Genomic DNA, 20000 nt, shown 5'->3' on the forward strand with positions numbered 1-20000 from the left:
CTCACCCGTCGACACCGAGACGCAGACGGGGAGATAATTGCGACGGAGATGATGGTTAAGGAGATAATTGGAGTTTGCGGACCTTCCTGACGGGGAGCCGGTCTCCGCTGGGTTTCTGACCCCAGGTAAGCATTTATTTGGCTCGCCGGCGAGCGGCAGGTGGAAAACCTGTCGAAACGGGGAGGAGGAGAGAGAGAGAGAGAGCTGAGGGGAGAGCTCTCACACCCTCGATTACCCGTTTAATGAGGCGATGCGCGGCCGTTGTTTTATGACTTAGAGGAAATGGGAGGAATCTGTGTTTCCTCGCCGCTCGGCTGCCGTCCGTTCCCTTTGTTCCCAGCGGCCTCGCCACGGTCCTCTACCCTCACTCATGCTCCCTCTCTCCTCTCTCCTCTCTCCTCACCTACATTTTTGAAGACACGCTCACCTTTTTTCGGCTCATCCTCATCAACCTTCCGTGACGCCACGTTGGGACTGATGTCATCTGAACGCCGTTCCTCTGAGATCTGTTCGGCTGGCTTGAGGGTTTAGAGCAGGCCTCTTCAACTAGCGGCCCGCGGGCCGCATGCGGCCCGCTTGAGTTTAACTCTGCCTTCTCGGCTCGCGCGCGCTCACTACGTCAACAACTCATCAATATTCTGTGCGGCCCTCACACCCCCTGTGATTTTCTTATTTGGCCCACTTGCTACTGAAGTTGAATAGCCCTGGTTTAGAGTCTCCCCGCCCGCCATGTTTCTCTATTCTCTTCTCCTCATCGACTCCACTTTTTATCTTTTTCCTTCATTTTCTCTATTATTCTCACTCTGATTTCTTTTCTCCCCGCACCCTGCAGTCACAACAGTGACATAAATCAGAATCAGAATCAGAATCAGAAACAGTTTTATTGCCAGGAATGTTTTCACAAACAAACGAGGAATTTTTTTTGGTGGAAGGTGCAACATTTGGACATGACAAACAAACAACAATCAACACGATTGGATTGCTCCTGCGCAGCCAGTAAATCTCCGTTAAGCTTGAAAAAGCTAAAGCTGTTCATCCAGGTGTGCACCTCCGAGGATCGCCCCCCCCCCCCTCCTCCTCCTCCTCCACGAGACTCTCGGGAGGCAGAGAGGCAGCGAGGCGAAGCCCGCCCCCACCTAGAGAACCTCTAAAAACCCATTTTGCAACTCTCCACTGGGTTTTACAGCGAACGCACGGATGAGATCATCTTTTCGCGGAGGCCTACATTGACACATTATCAGGGAGCGAGTCGTTTTCGGAATAGATTGGAAGTCGGGTTTTTTTAGATCCGGGAGAAAACGCTCCCACTGGGTAACGTCTGCAGACATTCACGCAGGTCCACATCGGCCGTGCGCCCCTCTGGGTCTCTGAGGGGGAGCAGGCATCGCACGGTGAGCGGCTGAAGAATTATTTGCATCCAAATCGACATTGCGGACGCAAAAAACTAGAATTGATATTTTTTAACGACACTACGGAGACGTAACGCCGCCCCCCGCTGCACGGGGGAAGCAGCGTCATAAATACAAGAGGGCAAAGGGCAAAACTGCCCCTAAGAAATATCATTTTGACCCTGATATCACGAGGAGGCAGAACATGCCCCCAACATTTAGATAATTTAATAGCGTTTTGTTTTTTATTCTTTGTTGTGTGTATTGCCTGTACTGGGTAGGTACACACAAACAAATCTATAAATATAATTGTTTATTATAAAAATAAAAATAAATAACATATAATTGTTAATAGTTGTTTAAAAAATGTAATAAAAATAAATAACCACAAAGAAATAAGAATACAATTGAATATGATCGTCTGATTTATGTTTTCTGTAAGAGAACACTTTGAATCTGTAGACTGCCTAATAGTCTTATTATTGTCTTATTATTGCCTGATTGTCTTATTATTGTATAATAGTCTTATTATTGCCCTTTTCATGACAATTGCTCATTTGCTTTAAGCCTAAATGTGTATATTTATTATTAATGGCACTAAGCTTAAATGTTATTTCACAATTTCTTTTTACATGCCCCTGGATGTCAGTCAGAGGAGGTGAACATGGCACCCTAACAAATATGTAAATGTCCTCCCCTGGTGGAAGAACACCATGCAATCCACATGTTTATATGTGGTTGTTTTAGCGGTAGCGCGGCTCCTTTGGGGATCAGAGAGCGGGATTAGCAGTAAAGTCTCATCAACTGGTATCAAATATATAATCTAGATTTCAGTTAGCCTGTAAATGAAAGCTGCAGCTCCCTAATTCCCCACTTTAAGTCCTGTGTGTGAAGTAAACGGCCCCGACGTCGCTGCGGTGCTGAAGCCGGAGTGGTTAAGACGAGTAAAGCGAGGCCTTTATTTTGGCTGATATTGTTGATGTGACTGACAGCAGATGATGAAAGATTCATATTTTCCTTTTCTTGTGTTAAAGTCCACAACAGGCCTGTTTGTTGGCAGTATTTCTCTCCAGGATTTGTCTTCAAGTGAAGGCGTGATAATGAATCGCAATATTGGTCAAGAACAAACAAATTAAATGGCAATTAGACTATTTCCTCATTTTGATTAGCCACTTACGAGTCATTCTGCGGTGGGGGCGCCCCCCCACTCGTCACCGGAGGGATTATTTGTTCTTCTTTTTTCGGGGCGGGTGCAGGTAGCGATTGTCTGCGTGCGCGTCGGCCATCGACTCCTCTCGCCCCGCCGCTCGTTAACGTCGCTGATTAGCGCTCCGGAAAGACGGATGGCACCGGTGGGACGGCGACGCGCTCTGTGTTTTTATTACACACATCAGCTGCCAGTCATTAGCCACGGCCGGCTGAGTGAAGGATGATCGTGTGCGTCTCCCAGATGTGTTCATCTCCCCTTCAAAAGGGCTCCGGGGCTGATGGAGCCTTCGCCCTGGTGGAGGCGGCGGGTACTACAGTCTGATGTTGACAACAACTTCTCACGGAGACCTTGAACTCAATATGGGAAAAAGATCGTAGAGTGTGAACCTCCTTGTGGATGTGAGTCTTCACCAGCCAAGGACAAAAGCTCTACTCCAGGTTTTCATACCTGATCATTTATTTTTTTATGTTTTTGCCAGGGTATTTTATGCCTGTACTCGACAGCTAACGGTTTACAGATGACTGAAATGAGCGGGTAGGTGGAGATGCGACGAAGGTGTCCAAGCAGGAAGGATCCAGGGACCTTCTGGTTCAAAGTCGGCACCCTGACCCTGAAGACCTTGAAGACCCTGAAGACCCTGAAGCCCACACCTGCGGTGGGACTTTCAGCACCTACCTGCACACGGATCGGCTTTAAGCTGAAATCCTTCAGTGAGAAAGCGTTGCGGTGGAACCTTTCACATTGCGCTGCTCTTCAGTCGAATAAAGAAACACAGAATGGAGCATCTTAATATCTACTTGATGCGGGACCAGCAATGAATTCTGCTTCCAGACCCTCAGATTTAAAGATGTGCTTTTATTTATTTTTATCGCGGTGATTATATCTCTGGGTTGATCACAAACAACGAGACTTTCGAAGCGTTCGCCTCGAGGTGTGGAGATTGTGACACGCGGACTAAAATGATTAATTGAATGATGAAAAAGTAATTGGTTTATGGTGATAATAATAAGTGTGATATCACGTCCTCCTCGCCGGCAGTTTTGACTGAAAAAGAGACGAATGGATTTGACCTCAGCCGGACGTCTGTGGCGTGAAGGTGACATTGGATGGAAGACGTGGAGTAAATAGGATTGAGACTCGCCCAGTGAAGGTGGTGCGTGCCTCCAGGAGGGTTGTAGGGAGGCGGAGGATGGTCGGGACGACATGCAGCTGCTCATTTATCGATGGCAGACCCCCCCCCGGCCATCGATAAACAGCCCGTGTGCGTGGCGCGGTACAAAAGAGTCCCCGAACATGTCAGTCATCGGCGGCGAAGCTTCCTTTAGAGAAAAGAAAGGAGAGAAAAAAGGAAAAAGGACCTTTACGGATGGCTGAACATGAACCCTCCAATCACGGCGCTCTCTGCAGCTGAACCCGGCGTCCCGCGGCGAGACGCCGCCGACCTTAATGCTGCACAGGATGATGGGCATGCGAGTCCCCCGGGGGAGGGAGGAGGAGAAGCTCCCCCCCGCGTTCCTCCCCCGCGTGTTTGTGGAGGCGTGTGATGAACACGGCGTCCTTATCAGAATCTGCGGTTTGGCGTGCGGTCGCGGAGAACGCCGCGGGCCCGGCGGACATGTTTTTTGTTGTTGTTCCCGAGCCAACGCGGGGAGACGTTCCTCGTATTGATTCTCGTTACGGCTTCCCCGAGAAATGAATCTGAAAAATAGTTTTGTGCGCCGCCGGTACGATTCAATCCAGGTGTATTGATTTCCTTTGACGTATCAAGCAATGCAGAGCTATTGACAAAGAGAATCACACACACACACACACACACAGGCCGACACTGTACTCTGTTAGTGTGTAGCAGCTGGGAGGCAGTACCGCGATGCTCAAGGGCACCTTCACACCTTTAGCCCTGTGTTTGCATGCTGCCCATTCAAATGGCCTCACTTTGATATCAGGAGCATTTCTTTATTCATAGATTCTGTTTCTTTTTACATCTGAACATTTATAAAATACGATCCGGGCTGCAAACTGAGCGAATTAAAAGCCGTCGTTTTGTTCCCAAACACATTAACCTATTAAAAACCGACCTATGTTTTTTAGGTTTCTGCTCGAAATAACATACCCAAACTAAAAAGGGTGTATATCTCTGCAAACACAAAGGCTATTTGAAAAATGTTGGTGTTATAATAAAGAAAACACACGTGAGCTGTTGTTCAGATGTGTAAATATTAGTTTATATGTTACTGGTTAAGGGTAAATAAAGATGAAACACAGCAACAAATACTAGTTTCAGGTTCGCCTAGAGAGAAAAAACAATTTCAGGACGAATATCTCTTGGAAGGAGAAGCAGAGTCAAAGTCTAAACTAATTCAGATGAACGCACAATATGAGGTCAGTCTCTCTGCAAAGTTTGACTTTGAAAAAATGAAGCAGAACAAATTTCATTATCTCAGCAGTCATGAATTCAAAGTGAGCCACACATTCAGGAGCAGAGCGATGGGCGTTGCCTCCCGTCCTGAAGTGTCGCCTCCATCTCCATCTCCATCTCCTCCATCCACAACTTCAGATGCAGGATCGACTGTCACCACCACGCCGTCTCTGTAGGAACTGATGCGCGGGTCACGCGAAGCAGAGGAACAGCTGCGGGGCTCAGGAAGCCGGGGACGGGGAAGGCGTGAGTCGGCTCCCTCCTGTCGTGCGGAGTATCATCCGGATACCTTTGGGGATTTGAGTTTGTTCTCTTCTCCCGCGGCTCGAAAAGCTCTTTGAACCAAATGCAAATCAAGCCACTGCTCACGGTGGAGACGTTTACAGGACGGGTGAACATGTCACATCGGGAGCATCATCTGTGCGGCGAAGAGGCTTTTGGGATTACGGTTGGATTCCAGTGTGAACTGAAAAATGATGCCGATGTTTTATGTTTTATGTTGTATTTGTTCTTATTTATTTCGAATTGTCTCGTTTTGAATGTCCTGTCTTCATGTTTTTACCTGTTATTGCTGCACCGACTGGCGAGTCGCCAACTTCATTTCGTTGTATATTTCTACAATGATAATAAACGGTGGAAGAGCTCCTGCAAATCCTCGATTATTTGAGAAATTATCGGAGGGTTTTTGCAAAATCCATTTGGCACATTTGCTAATTCCTTGATGGGGAAACTAATTATGACAAAATGTCCAAACACACTCGCATTCCCCGCTCCATCAGCTCTGAGTGTAATCCCTGTAACGTCGGGGTCACCATCCCCCCCTTTCGTTGACGCCTCCGATGGCCTAAAAAAAGACAGTTTTTTAATGTTTTATTCCTTAATATATGTACATTTTTTATGTCTCGTTTTAAATAACAATGTCCTGTCTTCATATTTTACCTGTTATTGCTGCACCGACTGATAAATCTCCAACTTAATTCCATTCTGTATTTTTTTTTATGACAATAAACATCCATCGCTGTGGGAACGCTCCTGCAAATCCTCCATCATTTGAGAAATTAACTGAGGTTTTTTTTTGTCGCAATGCCCGTTTTGGCACATTTGCTAATTCCTTGATTGGGAACCTAATTATGACAAAATGTCCAAACACACTCACATTCCCCACTTCGTCTCCCCGAGCAGCAGCTCTGAGTGTAATCCCTGCCAGAGACGCACAGGCCGGGGTGGACAGCTGTTGCTGTGGTCTCCGAGATCACGTCGGGGTCACCGCCCCCCTCCTTTAGCCGACGCCTCCGATGTCCGCGCGCGTGTGTTAGCGGCGCTAACAAGCCGCTCCGCGAGCAGAACCGGACCCGAGACCGCTGACGGAGAGCTACACTAATGTTCCATGTCACGCTCTTGTCGAATTAGGACCGGCACATGCTTCTCTTGCCAGCTTCGGAGCAGTAGGTCGGTGCCACATGGCTGCGTGGTTTTTTTTCTTCTTCTTCTCTTCTGTCGGACACACACGCCGTCGGTATGAGGAATGACTCATATTCACCGAGACGCGGTAACCTGCCGCGGGGGGCCGGAGTAATGTGACACCCGCGCGGAAAAAAGTCAAACAAGCTATCGTTACCTTTTTATCCGGGGCAGAACGGGGAGGCCACCGCTGAAAAATTGGTCCTAGAAAATCGTAAAAAAAGGGGGTTGAAAAATATACCAAATGTGTGCCGGTGGAAAGCGATGTCGCCGAGAGTGTGTCTATTTAATAGCGGCGGCGTGCGCGGACCGTGAAGGAAAAGATAGTTCTGTTACTGAGTCAGCGTGGCGAGGCTCAAAATGTCTATTTCAGGGCTCGCTTTAAGGAGGGTGAGTCACCAGGCCTGTGGGGCTCTGTAAACTGCATGTGTGTGTGTGTTGCATGTACATGTGATACGGCTGAATGTCATCCCTCCATCTCCCTCACACACGCGTCTGCCCGGCGGCTGAAGGTCTGTGACGGATTCTGTGTTTTGGGCTCGAGCCATCCTCTTCTCCGTCTTGGCCCTGGCTCAGCCAATCAGAGGACGGAGCTTCCCCCGAAGAGAAGACATGCTATTTTTTTTATTTTTCCAGATATCGGAGTGTGTGAGGTTTGACGGGCAGACAGCGGTGGAGGAAGAGGAATGGAGCGAGAGAGCGAGGGATGCGAGCCTCTTCCTGCTGCCAGTGAAATGTCAATGGACCCCCGGGGGCGCGTTGAGTAACCACTCTCCTCCTAATCTGCCTTCAACCTCTGCAGCTGAAGGCGAGCGCGCCGCCCGGAGGCGCCCAGATGGACAAACTGGCCTGCGCCGCATCAACATGTCACTGAGCGGCTGAATCGAGGCCATTAGAGACGTTTCCCACTGAGGCACTCGGCGCCGACAAATTGTTTCTGATGACGAACATCTCTTCCGCTTCCTCGTTTTCAGATTTGGGGACACATGAGTGGAGATTCTTTTTACACCACAAATTCAAACGAAATACACGATGAAAAACTTCCCCAAAGCCTCGAAGTCCATTCAGAGCTAGATTCTCTCTTCTATTCAGTGCATTAGAGAACAGATTCAATACATGACTTCAACTATTGACTATTTCCTTTATCGATTCAAGACCAGGCCATTAGTGATGTGAGTTTACAGTGAATAAATGAATGAAGGGATGATTATCGTCCGGAAGGAGAAGGGTGGAAGGGTCGTGAAGAGCGGGGTGGGGGAGGAGACTCGTGGGGGTGGAGACTTGTGGGGGAGTGGAGACTCGTGGGAGTGGAGACTCATGGGGGAGGAGACTCGTGGGGGTGGAGACTCGTGGGGGTGGAGACTCATGGGGGAGGAGACTCGTGGAGACTCGTGGGGGAGGAGGCTCGTGGGGGTGGAGACTCATGGGGGAGGAGGCTCGTGGGTGGGGGCGGTCTCTTCTGAAGCTCTGGCGGTTGCAGTACCCCGTTGTTCCTGTAGTCCTGTAGGAGAGAAAATGGGAAGACAAGAACGGGGTCGGGAGGGAGGGATAGAGGGATGGAGGGCTGGAGGGAGGAGCTGAGATGAAGAGGGAGTGAACAGGTTCTCCGTGTTTAAGTACCGAGGCCTTGGATGATTGGCTGAGAAAGGGGCGTGGCCTCCCTTCCCAAACTATGTTGATGAAACACCATTTCATTGGTTACTCGTTTGCTCCACTGAGCGTCACATGAACAACAAAGGCGTCGGACATCGTCGTCTCCCAGAGTCCAAGAGGATCTCTTCCAAAACAATTTTGAACACCGCTTTACGAAGCTTTAAGAAGTTCCCGTGCGCTAACTTTCCCTCTCTCTGTCCTCTCTCTCCCTCAGTCTGCTCCCAGTTCTCCAAAGGCGTGTACGCCATCATCGGCCTGTACGACCGGAAGACGGTGAACATGCTGATGTCCTTCTGCGGCGCGCTGCACGTCTGCTTCGTCACGCCGTCCTTCCCCATCGAGACGGCCAACCAGTTCGTCATCCAGCTGCGGCCCGAGGTCCAGGACGCCCTGGTGGGCGTGATCGAGCACTACGGCTGGAACAAGTTCGTCTACATGTACAGCTCCGACTCAGGTAAGAGACTCTGAACTCCTTTATTTACTCATTCACATCTTATTCTATATATTTGGCATCGTCTTTTCGTTATGCGTGATAAACACAGCCTGTACGGCGATGACTGTGGCGTTTTCACGGAGAATATTCTCTAACATGTTGCATATGAGGCCCACCACATTATGTTTTGTGGCCCCCTGGAAAAAATCTCTGAAAAATATCCTGTGCTTTTATTTTGAAGGTTTCAAATGAAATGGATATGTGATAATATTAGAGAAATGTTCTTATGTACAATAGTTCTACACTAAAATAAAACAATAGTCAAATGTAAAGAGTTATTTAACAATATGTAGTTTATAAAGCGTGTAACCGGCCCTTTAAGAGGCAGCCGTGATGCTGATGTGGCCCACGGTGAAAATGAGTTTCAAGATGTTTCAAATTCCATCTCCCTCTTAACCCTTGTGTTGCCTTCGGGTCAATTTGACCCGATTCAATGTTTCACCCTCCTGTCGCCTTCGGGTCAATATGACCCGATTCAATGTTTAACCCTCCTGTTACCTTTATATTTACGAACATATTTTACCCTTGAGGTCAATATGACCCCAGCTATTAAAATCTCCAGAAAATTATTAGAATTAATATTGTTTTCCAAGTTTAAGTGTGAGGTACTTTATGTTTGTTTGTTGACTCCCGAAAGAACACCGACATTAAACATTGAATCGGGTCAAATTGACCCGAAGGCGACAGGAGGGTTAAATATTGAATCGGGTCAAAATGACCCGAAGGCAACACAAGGGTTAAGTCATACTCCCCTTCTCTATCTCTAAACATTTTTTGAATATTGCCAGGAATTAAATTATGTTTTGCATAATTTATTCTGTTTTGAAGTCCCTAAATGTCAGTGTACGTGATTTTACGAACAGTCCTTAGACCAACAGTCCAGATACATTGGAAATCGAGTGCAACAGTTTAGAAATATCACGATAATAATGAAGAACAAATACGAAATATAAAAGAAAACACTATACAGAAGGTGGTATTATTTAAAGGAAGAAGAAAGGTGCCTGTATGTGCAGTTTTGGATAGAGTTTTAAATAACAGGTAGTACTAATATGTCACATGATCAATAACAGATACTTATATTAATACCCTTCATCCTACATCACGTGTGAATGCCAGCCTCTATACATGCTGATGAAGCACAGATGGAGGACGAGAGGAGAACCAGTCATTGAACTAACCGCCCATTAGTCGTCTTCGTATCGCCATGGCGACAGCAGCAACGGGGTCGCCCGCGAATCACGCCGCTTAGACATCGTAGAGGAACGGAAGCAGCGCACCTGTCAGCCTCTGCCTCCCGCTCCCCTCTCAGCCAATCAGCTGCAGCCTTCCCCAGAAGGCCAAGCCATCTGTCCCAGGTGTTGTAGCAAGGCTGTGAAGGGTGTGTGTGTGTGTGTGTGTGCGCCCTAAAGCATGCACACTTTATGCAGGTGTGCACATTTTGCAAATGCAAATTACTGCTAGTTTTTTGCACTCGTGTGAGAGATGAGCAGCTTTAAGTCGGCTTTAGAAGACAGACGCCATCACGCCATCACGCCACTCGGCATCAGGTGGTGAGTTCACTGAAAGAAATGGAGGCAGGTTCCCAAAAATATAATTTTTAAATATTAACTCTGTTACATCACTTGTCTCTTAACTTTTAGTTTATCTTAATTCGTCTTTTTCTGTGTTTTTCTTAGTTTTTAACTGTGTTTCTTATGTTGCTGCTTGTCTGACATTTTAATGTCATGGGACTCAGCTGGTTAAATAAAGGTTTAATAATTATAATCATAATAAAAGAGCTCACAGTGACAGGGGAGGTTTCACACAGCTCTCCACCCCGATCGACGTTCTAACACATCTCACACAGATCATTATGTATTTCTATCTTCTGTGATCCCTTCATTACCAACTCGTAGTGTGTGTGTGTGTGTGTGTGTGTGTGTGTGTTGATTTGTGTGTATGTGTGTGTGTGCAGGGTCACTTCTGTGTGATGGAGCAGGTGGAATTCATATCAGTAGTCCTCTGTTGCCTGGATACTACACGGTAGTCACCCTTCCTACAGGGTTATTTTAAGCCTTTTAAGAAAGAAAAAAATGTGTATCTGCGTGTGTGTATATGTGTGTATGTGTGTGTGTGTGTGTGTGGGTGTTTTGTCCGAATAATCTATATATTTATTAAACGCTGTTAGCACATATTGCCCTTATAAAGGTCAACGCTTCTCTTGTCTGATGTATTTTATACAAGATATGTATTTTCACTTCAGATTTCTTCCGTGTTTTCAGGTTTTCGGGGTTATGCTGCATTCAGACACACTGTGTGTGTGTGTGTGTGTGGGGGGGGGTTCTGTCAAATGGAGGAGAGCGACATTCTGAAGAGCGTGTAGAACAATTTGTTCCCACTTTTTCTCCCGATGAACATTTCTTTCCCTCTAATACACGTGTTCTCTCGTTGGCATTTTCAAAAGCCGAGAACGGGAGGAAGAAAACACGCAAATGTGAAAGGCCATTAAAGCTCAGACACAACATTCAGGGACCGGTTTCCCCCAAAGTGTGATTGTCTCTGCTCGCCCAGGTGTGCGTTGCCTCTGGCCAGAAGGATGCTCATGACAGCCAGATTCTATTATGATATTATTCTCCTCTTCAGGACCATTTTTACCTCTTTTTGTTTTGCCTCCCTGTCAAGCCGGCTCTGATTTATCGGAGTGCAGAACCCACATAACTTCACGAGAAACACGGAGGCCAGAGAGGGAATGCATCGCAGACGCAGTGAGACTCAACAAAGGGAAGGGAGCAGCGGAGGAAGGAAAGGAAGGAAGGAGGAATAGGTGGAAGATAGGAACATATAAATAATGTAATCCTCCATCGTGATGCACGGTCGCTCTCCCTGGTGCTGGAACCAGGACTGGACTCCATTCAACGAGGCCCCAGCGGCCTTACCCACGGCCAGGATTACCCCTCTCCCCCCCCCTCCCCCCCATGGAATTTAATGTAGGTAATACGAGACCAGATTAAAGATCAAATGAAGAGATTACATGATCTGCTTTAGTGGGCGGAGCTTCCTTTAAAACTGCCGGGTCGGATCCTGCTGCACGGTCGCTCTCCGTGGTCCTGGAACCAGGACTGGACTCCATTCAACGAGGCCCCAGCGGCCTGACCCACGGCCAGGATTACCCCTCTCCCCCCCCATCCCCCCTCATGTCGCCATGCCTATCATCATCTTCACACTCCTGCTCCTCGAGTCCGTCGGCACCCCCGAGGAGGAGGAGGAGGAGGAGGAGGAGGAGGACGACGACGACAATTATTCATGAGCCCGCGTTGAATGGATGGAGAAACAAATGTTTTTTAATCTGGAGGTGTCTAATGTGTACATACGTACATATATATATATATATGTATATATATACATATATATATGTATATATATACATATATATATATTTGTATATATATATATATTTGTATATATATATATATATGTTTATATATATATACTGATTTATAGACCTGTACACCTGTGCTGTGGTCACATGTGGAGGTGCAGCAGCGTATCGGCTCTCCTTAACGACCCGGTGTCAGAGCAGGCGGCGGGAAATACTCGTCGGGGATAAGCCACATTTACATTTTGCTAGACGCCCCGCGTGAACATCGCCGAGCAGCCGAGCGCACACACACACACACACACAGGGAGGAGAGAGTGTGTGTGGAGGCCTGCGGTGGATACACCGGCTTAGCGGAGATAAAAACAAAAAAACAAACGCTGCTATGTTTGTGTGTTGCTTTACATTTTTCTTTATTTTTCGTAATTGCTATAATTCATTTCGGGGATGTCTGCACGCGGGCGAGATTAAGTTTATTTACTCTCAATTGTTCCCGGCTCGCTCTCCGCCGCCGGCAGCGGCCGTGAGTCACGCCGTAAATCCGGAGCTCGAGATCCTCGCGTTCCTCTAATCGCCGTTTATTTGCCGCCTCGGCGTGAAGTCTGCAGCTCGCCGGCTGCTCCACCCTCGGCCTCCGCAGCCCGCGCGCTAATTGAGTAACGCCGCCGGTAATCGGCGCCGCGAGGATGTCGTTGCGTAACGTCCTCGTCCCCGGCGGTCGTGCGTGAGCGGAACATCTTTTATAGGCGCCGTCAGAGCACATCGGGACGCGTCAGGCGGCTCGACGCGGCTCTCGCCGTCTGATTCTTCTTCAAATTGTCTGAAATCCATCCTCCCAGCTCGTATCATGAGCTCCCCGCCGCGGTCGGTTTATTGACGAACACCTGGGAGATGATGAAGATTTCCTTATCCTGCATCACTTTACACTTTATAGGATTAACCTGCACGTGTGTGCTTTGAGTACCTTGAAAACAGCTTCGTGTATTTGATGCATTATCATAATTACCTTACATCGAGGCGACTGGGATCCAGTGGTCAGCAGGTTCCTCTTTCAATCGGGGGGTTGCCGGTTCAATCCCCGCCCTTGTCAAATGTGTCCTGGTACCTTCACATGTACTCACATCGTTTACCCTTTTTGACCACAGCAGTTAAAACCTCCAGAAAATGATTCGAATTAATATTGTTTCCCACGTTTAAGTGTGAGGTACTTTATGTTTGTTTGTTGACGACCTAAATAGCCCTTTAAATAATAAGAAAGTTGATATTTACCTTCGCATTGAAAATGCGGAAGGTAATGTTTTGATCACCGTGTATTTGTATGCGTGCGTGAGTGTTATTCGCATAGGTCAAAAAGTATTAAATCGAATCGCATAAAATTTAGTGGGATGATTGGTTATTATCCGGGGACCATTTGATTCGATTTTGGGATTGATCGGGTCAAAGCTCAAGGTCAAGGTCATGAAAAGGTCAAAATCTTCTTTTTACCAATTTTTATCCAATTGGCATGCAACTAATGCCAACATTTTCATAATTCAATGCCCAATCTTGTGATATGCGAAGGTATGCGCTCTACCGAGTGCCCGTTCTAGTTCTTATATGTTTTACACAGTGAAAAACAAGCCTGGGGTCAAATTGACCCCAAAGAACAGCGATGCGTACAAGTTGTGTTCAGGACATTGAAACCATATCATCATGTGAATGTTATGTTTTCCCCAATAAATTAGAAAAAAGGCATGAAATATGAAGCAGAAAAAATGATGTCAATAATTTTTTAGAGATGTCAAACATTGAACGGGATCAAATTGACCCCAAAGGTCACCGGAGGGTAAAGCAAGACCCATAAGTACCTTGAAAAGTGCGATATACATATGATGCATTCTCATTATTACCTGTGCATGCGTTTACTGTGATCCAGTGGTTAGCAGGTTCCTCTTTGAATCGGGGGGTTGCCGGTTCAACCCCCGCCCTAGTCGACGTGTCCTTGAGCAAGACCCTTGACCCTGAATTGCTCATCATAGTGTGTATATGTGTAAGGTGTCTTTGAGTACCTTCAAAAAGAGCTATCCAAATTAAATGGATCATTATTATTATTATTACATCGCTTGGTAGTTGGCTAGTCATTCATCCCCCCCCCCCCCCCCCGCCCTCCTCCTCTCCAGGCCTGTCGGTGCTGCAGAAGGTGCTGGACACGGCGGCGGAGAGGAACTGGCTGGTGACGTCGGTCAACGTGGAGACCATGACGGAGGCCTCCTTCCTGAAGGTGTTCCAGGACCTGGACAAGAGGAAGGAGGGCCAGATCATCATCGACTGTGAGACCGAGAGGCTCACCGGCATCCTCAGGAAGGTGAGGAGCTTCTGTGCTCTGCTATGAGAGGAGGGGATTATGTAATCGTGGCTCAGCAACGCACAAGGCGATCTCAGCTGAAGGGCCTCGTCAGCACAGCACCACCGATGTGTGCGTTCAGTAGGTTCTGCACACGCTCAGTCGGGTTTGAAGCACTTATGCTGCGCATTATATTCACTGCACATCCGAGGAGTTCACGCGGGGCTGCGGCGCCAGGTTCAACATTTAAAAAGGTTGTTTCTTTTTGTGTCGGCTTTTTAAAAATCAAAGGCAAAAGGGGCAAAAAGTGTAGAAATTGCATTAAAAAACGTCATATTAGCAATTATTAGCATGTCTGGCTAACTAGCTCACGGCTACACAATGAGTATGTATGAGTTAGTGAGGTTACACGTGACATTATTTATTCAATAAAAATGTAAAAAGAAAGAGCTTATAGTTTGTTTACTATCACTGTCTGGAAGCCAGTCCTGGATGTCGGCTAACGGAGCGTTAGCAACTCTGTGCCGCCTGGCATTCCCATCTAGGCTCGTTACCGTGGATACGGTACTTAATCCGACGACTAAAAGCCTTTTCTCTTGTTTGAAAATACGAAAGCAAGTCAAACGAAGAAAACCGGTGAGGATGCCGAGCTAGGTCGCTTTAGCATCGGTCTCTAGAATAGCATGTTGCCTAAACATGGAGTTTTAGACGTTTATTTACATGTATTTACCATTTTATTCATATATTTCACTGCTTTTGTGAAGAAAATACCTTTTTAATAAACAAATGTCAAACACCAGAACACTTCCACATGAGTAAAGGAAGGTTTTCACAAGTATTTAAATTTTTTTTTGCCCATATTCTCCCTTTACACCTGTGCCTTTGGACACGTGCGCCTCAATATATAAACAGCTGAATGTTCTGCTGTAAAACATACGAGTCGTATGCGAAATACCTTTAAAAAGGTGAATTTAAGAAATTGTGTAAGATCGAGAAAAAGAGAGAAAGACCTTTCTTAAAATCAGTCAGACAGGAAGTGCGTCCTCAAACTCGTGTCTGTCCTCCGTCTGCAATCAAGAACCATTGTTTAAAAAATGACCCCAAGAAAAGCGAAGAGCGCGGTAAAATCTGAGTGTAATTACACACCTGGAGCGACACAGGTGAGACAGGTGAGACACACAGACACACAGATAGACAGACACACACAGACACACACATACAAACACACACGCCCACACATGGACACACACACGCACACAGATAGACAGACACACACAGACACAAACACACACACACATACAAACATACACACACACACATGGACACCAGATAGATAGACAGACACACACACACACACACATAAAAACACACACACACATGGACACACACACGCACAGTCACACAGACACACACACACACACACACAAAATTGAGTCAACTTAAAAAAGTGAGGCAACCAGCTGCAAAGCCTTTTTGAGTTCACTCAACTAAGGGCTAATGTGTTGTGTCAACTTATGATAAGAAGTTCACTCAAAGTGATATCTTAAGTTTGTCAAACGTAACATTACTATTCAGACGTACTTATGTATTTAAGTTAACACTACTTAAAATATTGCATTTGATAGTTACATCTACTCATGTACTTAAGTTCAGAACACTTAAAATATTAAATTGGAGAAACTTTAAATTGTGTGTTCTTGTAGATTAAAAACATACATCAACAGCACTTGACATTTTTTGTTGAGAAATGTTTTGTTGAGAGAACTTACTTTTAACTTAAAATGTTTTGTTTGAGAGAACTTACTTTTAACTTAAAATGTTTTGTTACTAAATTTCACTGCCCATTATTTGAGTACACTCAACATTCTTTGCAACGTTGCCTTCATTTAAATTAATAAAAAATGTACACCATTTTCTTTGGAAAAGTCAACAGTTAAAGAAAACAAACTTCTTCAAACACAAAATGTTTATTAACAATAACTAAACATTTGTTTGCATAACTATATGAATTCCAGGTGTCAACACTTGAACATAGACAGCAGAGGGTCAACATCCTTAAAATCAAAATGGCTGCATAAAGAAAAAATTCTGTTTTGTGAATCCAAAATCAAGGCCTTGAAACAAGCTTTGGAACATGGTTGTGACACGTGTGTAGCCGTCACGAGTAGGTTCCCCCCCCCCCCCTAAAGCACCAATAAGCAACAAGTAGCAAGAGGGATATTCGGTAATAAGGTTTATTCCGACAGCAGACTGTGTCTCTGCTCTCCACGCTCCTCTCATCTCCTGTCTGTCCAGCTCCTTTATGGAGACAGACTCAGATAACCAACACAGATCGTCATCAGCTGGACTGATTACCAATCTGGTTACCAATCAGTCCAGCTGATGACAATCAGACACCGTTCCCTTAACCACACCCCCGCTCCACCCACTCTGCAGTATTCCCAGTTCAACTCCTTTCACGTAAGATTCCTCCCGGTCTGTATTCTACACAAAAACAAGCATACAGAGAGTATAATAAATATTCACCGCCTCTTTTAAATTTTCATTTTTTTTCTTCCCATTCTGTAACAATACAATTTAAAAGTCAAAAGACATTTTTATGCAGATTTTAAAAACTAAAATATAGCACTTTCATACAAGAGTCACCTCCTACACATTAGTATTATAGTATTTCAATCTTCATAGTCTGTTAAATGAAATAAAGAAATTGAGCAAAATACAGGGAAACATTTGCTCTCACGGTAGGCTACAGGCTCCCTTTAATTCAATAAGTGACAAAAACCTGAACTGGAGCAAATCTGCCATTAAACAATGGACAATATCCTTCCAAATCTAATCCATATCTAAATATAATAAACAAACAATGGTATCAAAAACCAATGTATTTTAAACAGGGGCTAAAGAAAATATTTTTATATTATTTTATTATTTAAAATATAAGATTAAAGTAGTATATATATGTATTTACATATATATGTATTTATATATGTATTTGTATATATATATATATATATATATATATGTGTGTGTGTGTGTGTGTGTGTGTTTACTGACATACATGCGCAGTGGCCTTAGTTACCTCAGCAGATGCCCAAACCACTATATTAAGTTTTCTCAACTTAACATTTTAAGTGGATTCCACTCTTTATTAATTAAATTGACATTTTGAGTTAGTTCAACTTTTTTCAAAGGCATTTATTGACTCAACTTAAAAAAATGTGTTTGGACAACAAATTTGAAGTTGGGCTTTTTAGAGTGCAGATAGACAGACACATACACACACATACACACACACATGCACACACACACACACACACACAGATAGACAGACACACACAGACACATACACACACACACACACACGCACACACAGACACAGAGGTAGACAGACACACACACACACTCACACACACTCACACACAGACACACACTCACACACACACTCACACACAGACACACACACACACACACACACACTCACACACACACTCACACACACACTCACACACACACACACTCACACACACACACACTCACACACACTCACACACACACACAGCCCCGGCCTGTGGGCGATGGCCGCTCTGAGGCGGTTATTGATGACCGTGTCCTCCGTGAAGGTGATTGCATCACTTCTCACCAGTTTACAGGAGCTCAGCCGGAGAAGTTCTCCATTCAGACGGCGCCATCAATCACACACACACACACACACACACACACTCACACACACTCTCACACACACACACACACACACACACACACACCCCGCTCTGGCCCTTTAAACTCTCTCCTGTTGTTTCTGAGGCTCAACAGTTACAGACGGCGTTCTGATGTGTGCGTCTGCAACGCGTCCGCTTATCGCCCTTCAAAGCACATCGAGGACACAGAGACTCGGCCTGCGATAATGTCACTGACAGACTCCTTGGGGCGACTTCTCACATCAACTGAATGCTGTTGTTGTTGTTTTTGTTGTCCTCGGGGGAACATGAAAGAAAGAAAGAAAATGAATTACGAGACACGAAGAAGTGACCTGTGAATGACTCTCATTCTGTAGTATTTAATTCATTTGCATCCAAACCAATTCCATGTTGCCGGGTGAACTGTGGCAGTAATGTGTGTGTGTGTGTGTGTCCCACACACACACACACACACACACACTCGGTGTCTCTCCTCCTCGCCCGGGACTCGGCCTCGGGGCCCCGGCCGTTGTTCCAGGGGTCACCGTTAATAACAAATGCCACCTTCTGTCGTGACCTGCAGCGTCATGAGACACGACACACATAGCACACACACACACGCACACACACACACGCACGCAAATGAGTGCCCCCCCACCCCCCCTCCTCCCCCGTGTGAGGTCATGCGCGGCTGAATGAGCCTCTTATCCGCCGGCCCGAGGCGCGCGGCTTTGAATAAGTGCTGCCCGCTCGGCCTTATCTTATGTGACACACACACACACACACACACACGCACACACACACACGCACACACGCACACGCACACACACACACACGCACACACGCACACACACACACACACGCACACACGCACGTGTTGTGCAGGTCTTGGCGCCACCAGCCTAGACGATAGTTTATTGATTTGTTTGTGTCTCCATGAGCGTTGGGCCTGTTCCTGTTTATAAATAAATACACATTCTCTACACACCTACGTGTGATCTTCAAGCTGCTCTGACCTCTGACCTCTGACCCCTCGCACCGCCCGGCTGACCTTTAACGAGAGAGCGGTGCATGGGAGGAGGGGGGAGGAGGGGGGAGGGGGGGTGATACTGTTGTGAGACCACAGATAGAGTATTGTAAGTTATTCAAATATTAGATCAGAGATCAAATGAGAACTCTCAGGGGAACACTATCGAAAACAAAGGAGGAGGAGGAGGAGGAGGAGGTGGAGGAGGAGGGGGAGGATGAGGAGGAAGAATAGGAGGAAGAGGAGCAGGGGGAAGAAGAGGAGGAAGAGGAGCAGGAGAGGAGAAGGAAGTAGGAAGAAGGAGAAAGAGCAGGATGAGGAGGATGGAGGAGGAAGCAAGAGGAGGAGGGGGGAGGAGGAGAAGCAAGATGAGGAGGAGGAGGTGGAGGAAGTAGAGGAGAAAGGAAGAGGAGGTGGAGGAGGAGGAGTAATATGAGGAGGAGGAAGAGGAGAAGCAGATAACGTGCGGTCTGCAGTGTGATATTTAATTGTTGTTATTTTACTTTCAAGAGGAAGCCGACATCTGATGTTCAGTTTACTTTAAGAATGTTTTATTAATTTAATCTTTATTAATTTTTAAGTCGTTTCACTTTATCTTGATTTCATTGAATTGTTTATTCCGTTATAATAATTAAACTTTGTGGCTGTGATTTCATTTGTAGCCACACATCCTCACGATGAATAAAGTGGTGATGAATAATACGTTGAATAAGAGGAGGGGGGAGGGGGGAGGGGCTCCAGTCACTGACTCCAGATCAGTTTACTGAAGTCACTTTATTTAAGGGTCTTTTGGTGCTTTGATGTTTTAAATGTATTATAATCTTTTATTATATTCAATGTATAATATTTAGTGCATTTGCTGCTGTAGTGGTATCAAGGTCAGATGCACACACACACACACACACAAACACACACACAAACACACAAACACACACACACACACCAACCTTCCTTATCTCCTCTGACCTTTGACCTTTGTTTTTCAGATTGTTGA

At 45.9% G+C, this 20000-nt stretch overlaps 1 protein-coding gene across 1 annotated transcript in view; it reads left to right on the top strand.

Moving 5' to 3' along the window:
- Positions 1–20000, top strand: part of gria1a (glutamate receptor, ionotropic, AMPA 1a) — a 75360-nt gene that overhangs the window by 17035 nt on the left and 38325 nt on the right. Inside the window, 3 exon segments of the mRNA XM_056439002.1 lie at positions 8343–8582; positions 14139–14323; positions 19993–20000. The exon segment at positions 19993–20000 is cut by the window's right edge and continues 46 nt beyond it. Coding sequence (XP_056294977.1) covers positions 8343–8582; positions 14139–14323; positions 19993–20000 — 433 coding nt within the window.

The sequence above is a fragment of the Pseudoliparis swirei genome, chromosome 19, assembly GCF_029220125.1.
Source record: "Pseudoliparis swirei isolate HS2019 ecotype Mariana Trench chromosome 19, NWPU_hadal_v1, whole genome shotgun sequence".
NCBI lineage: Eukaryota > Metazoa > Chordata > Actinopteri > Perciformes > Liparidae > Pseudoliparis > Pseudoliparis swirei.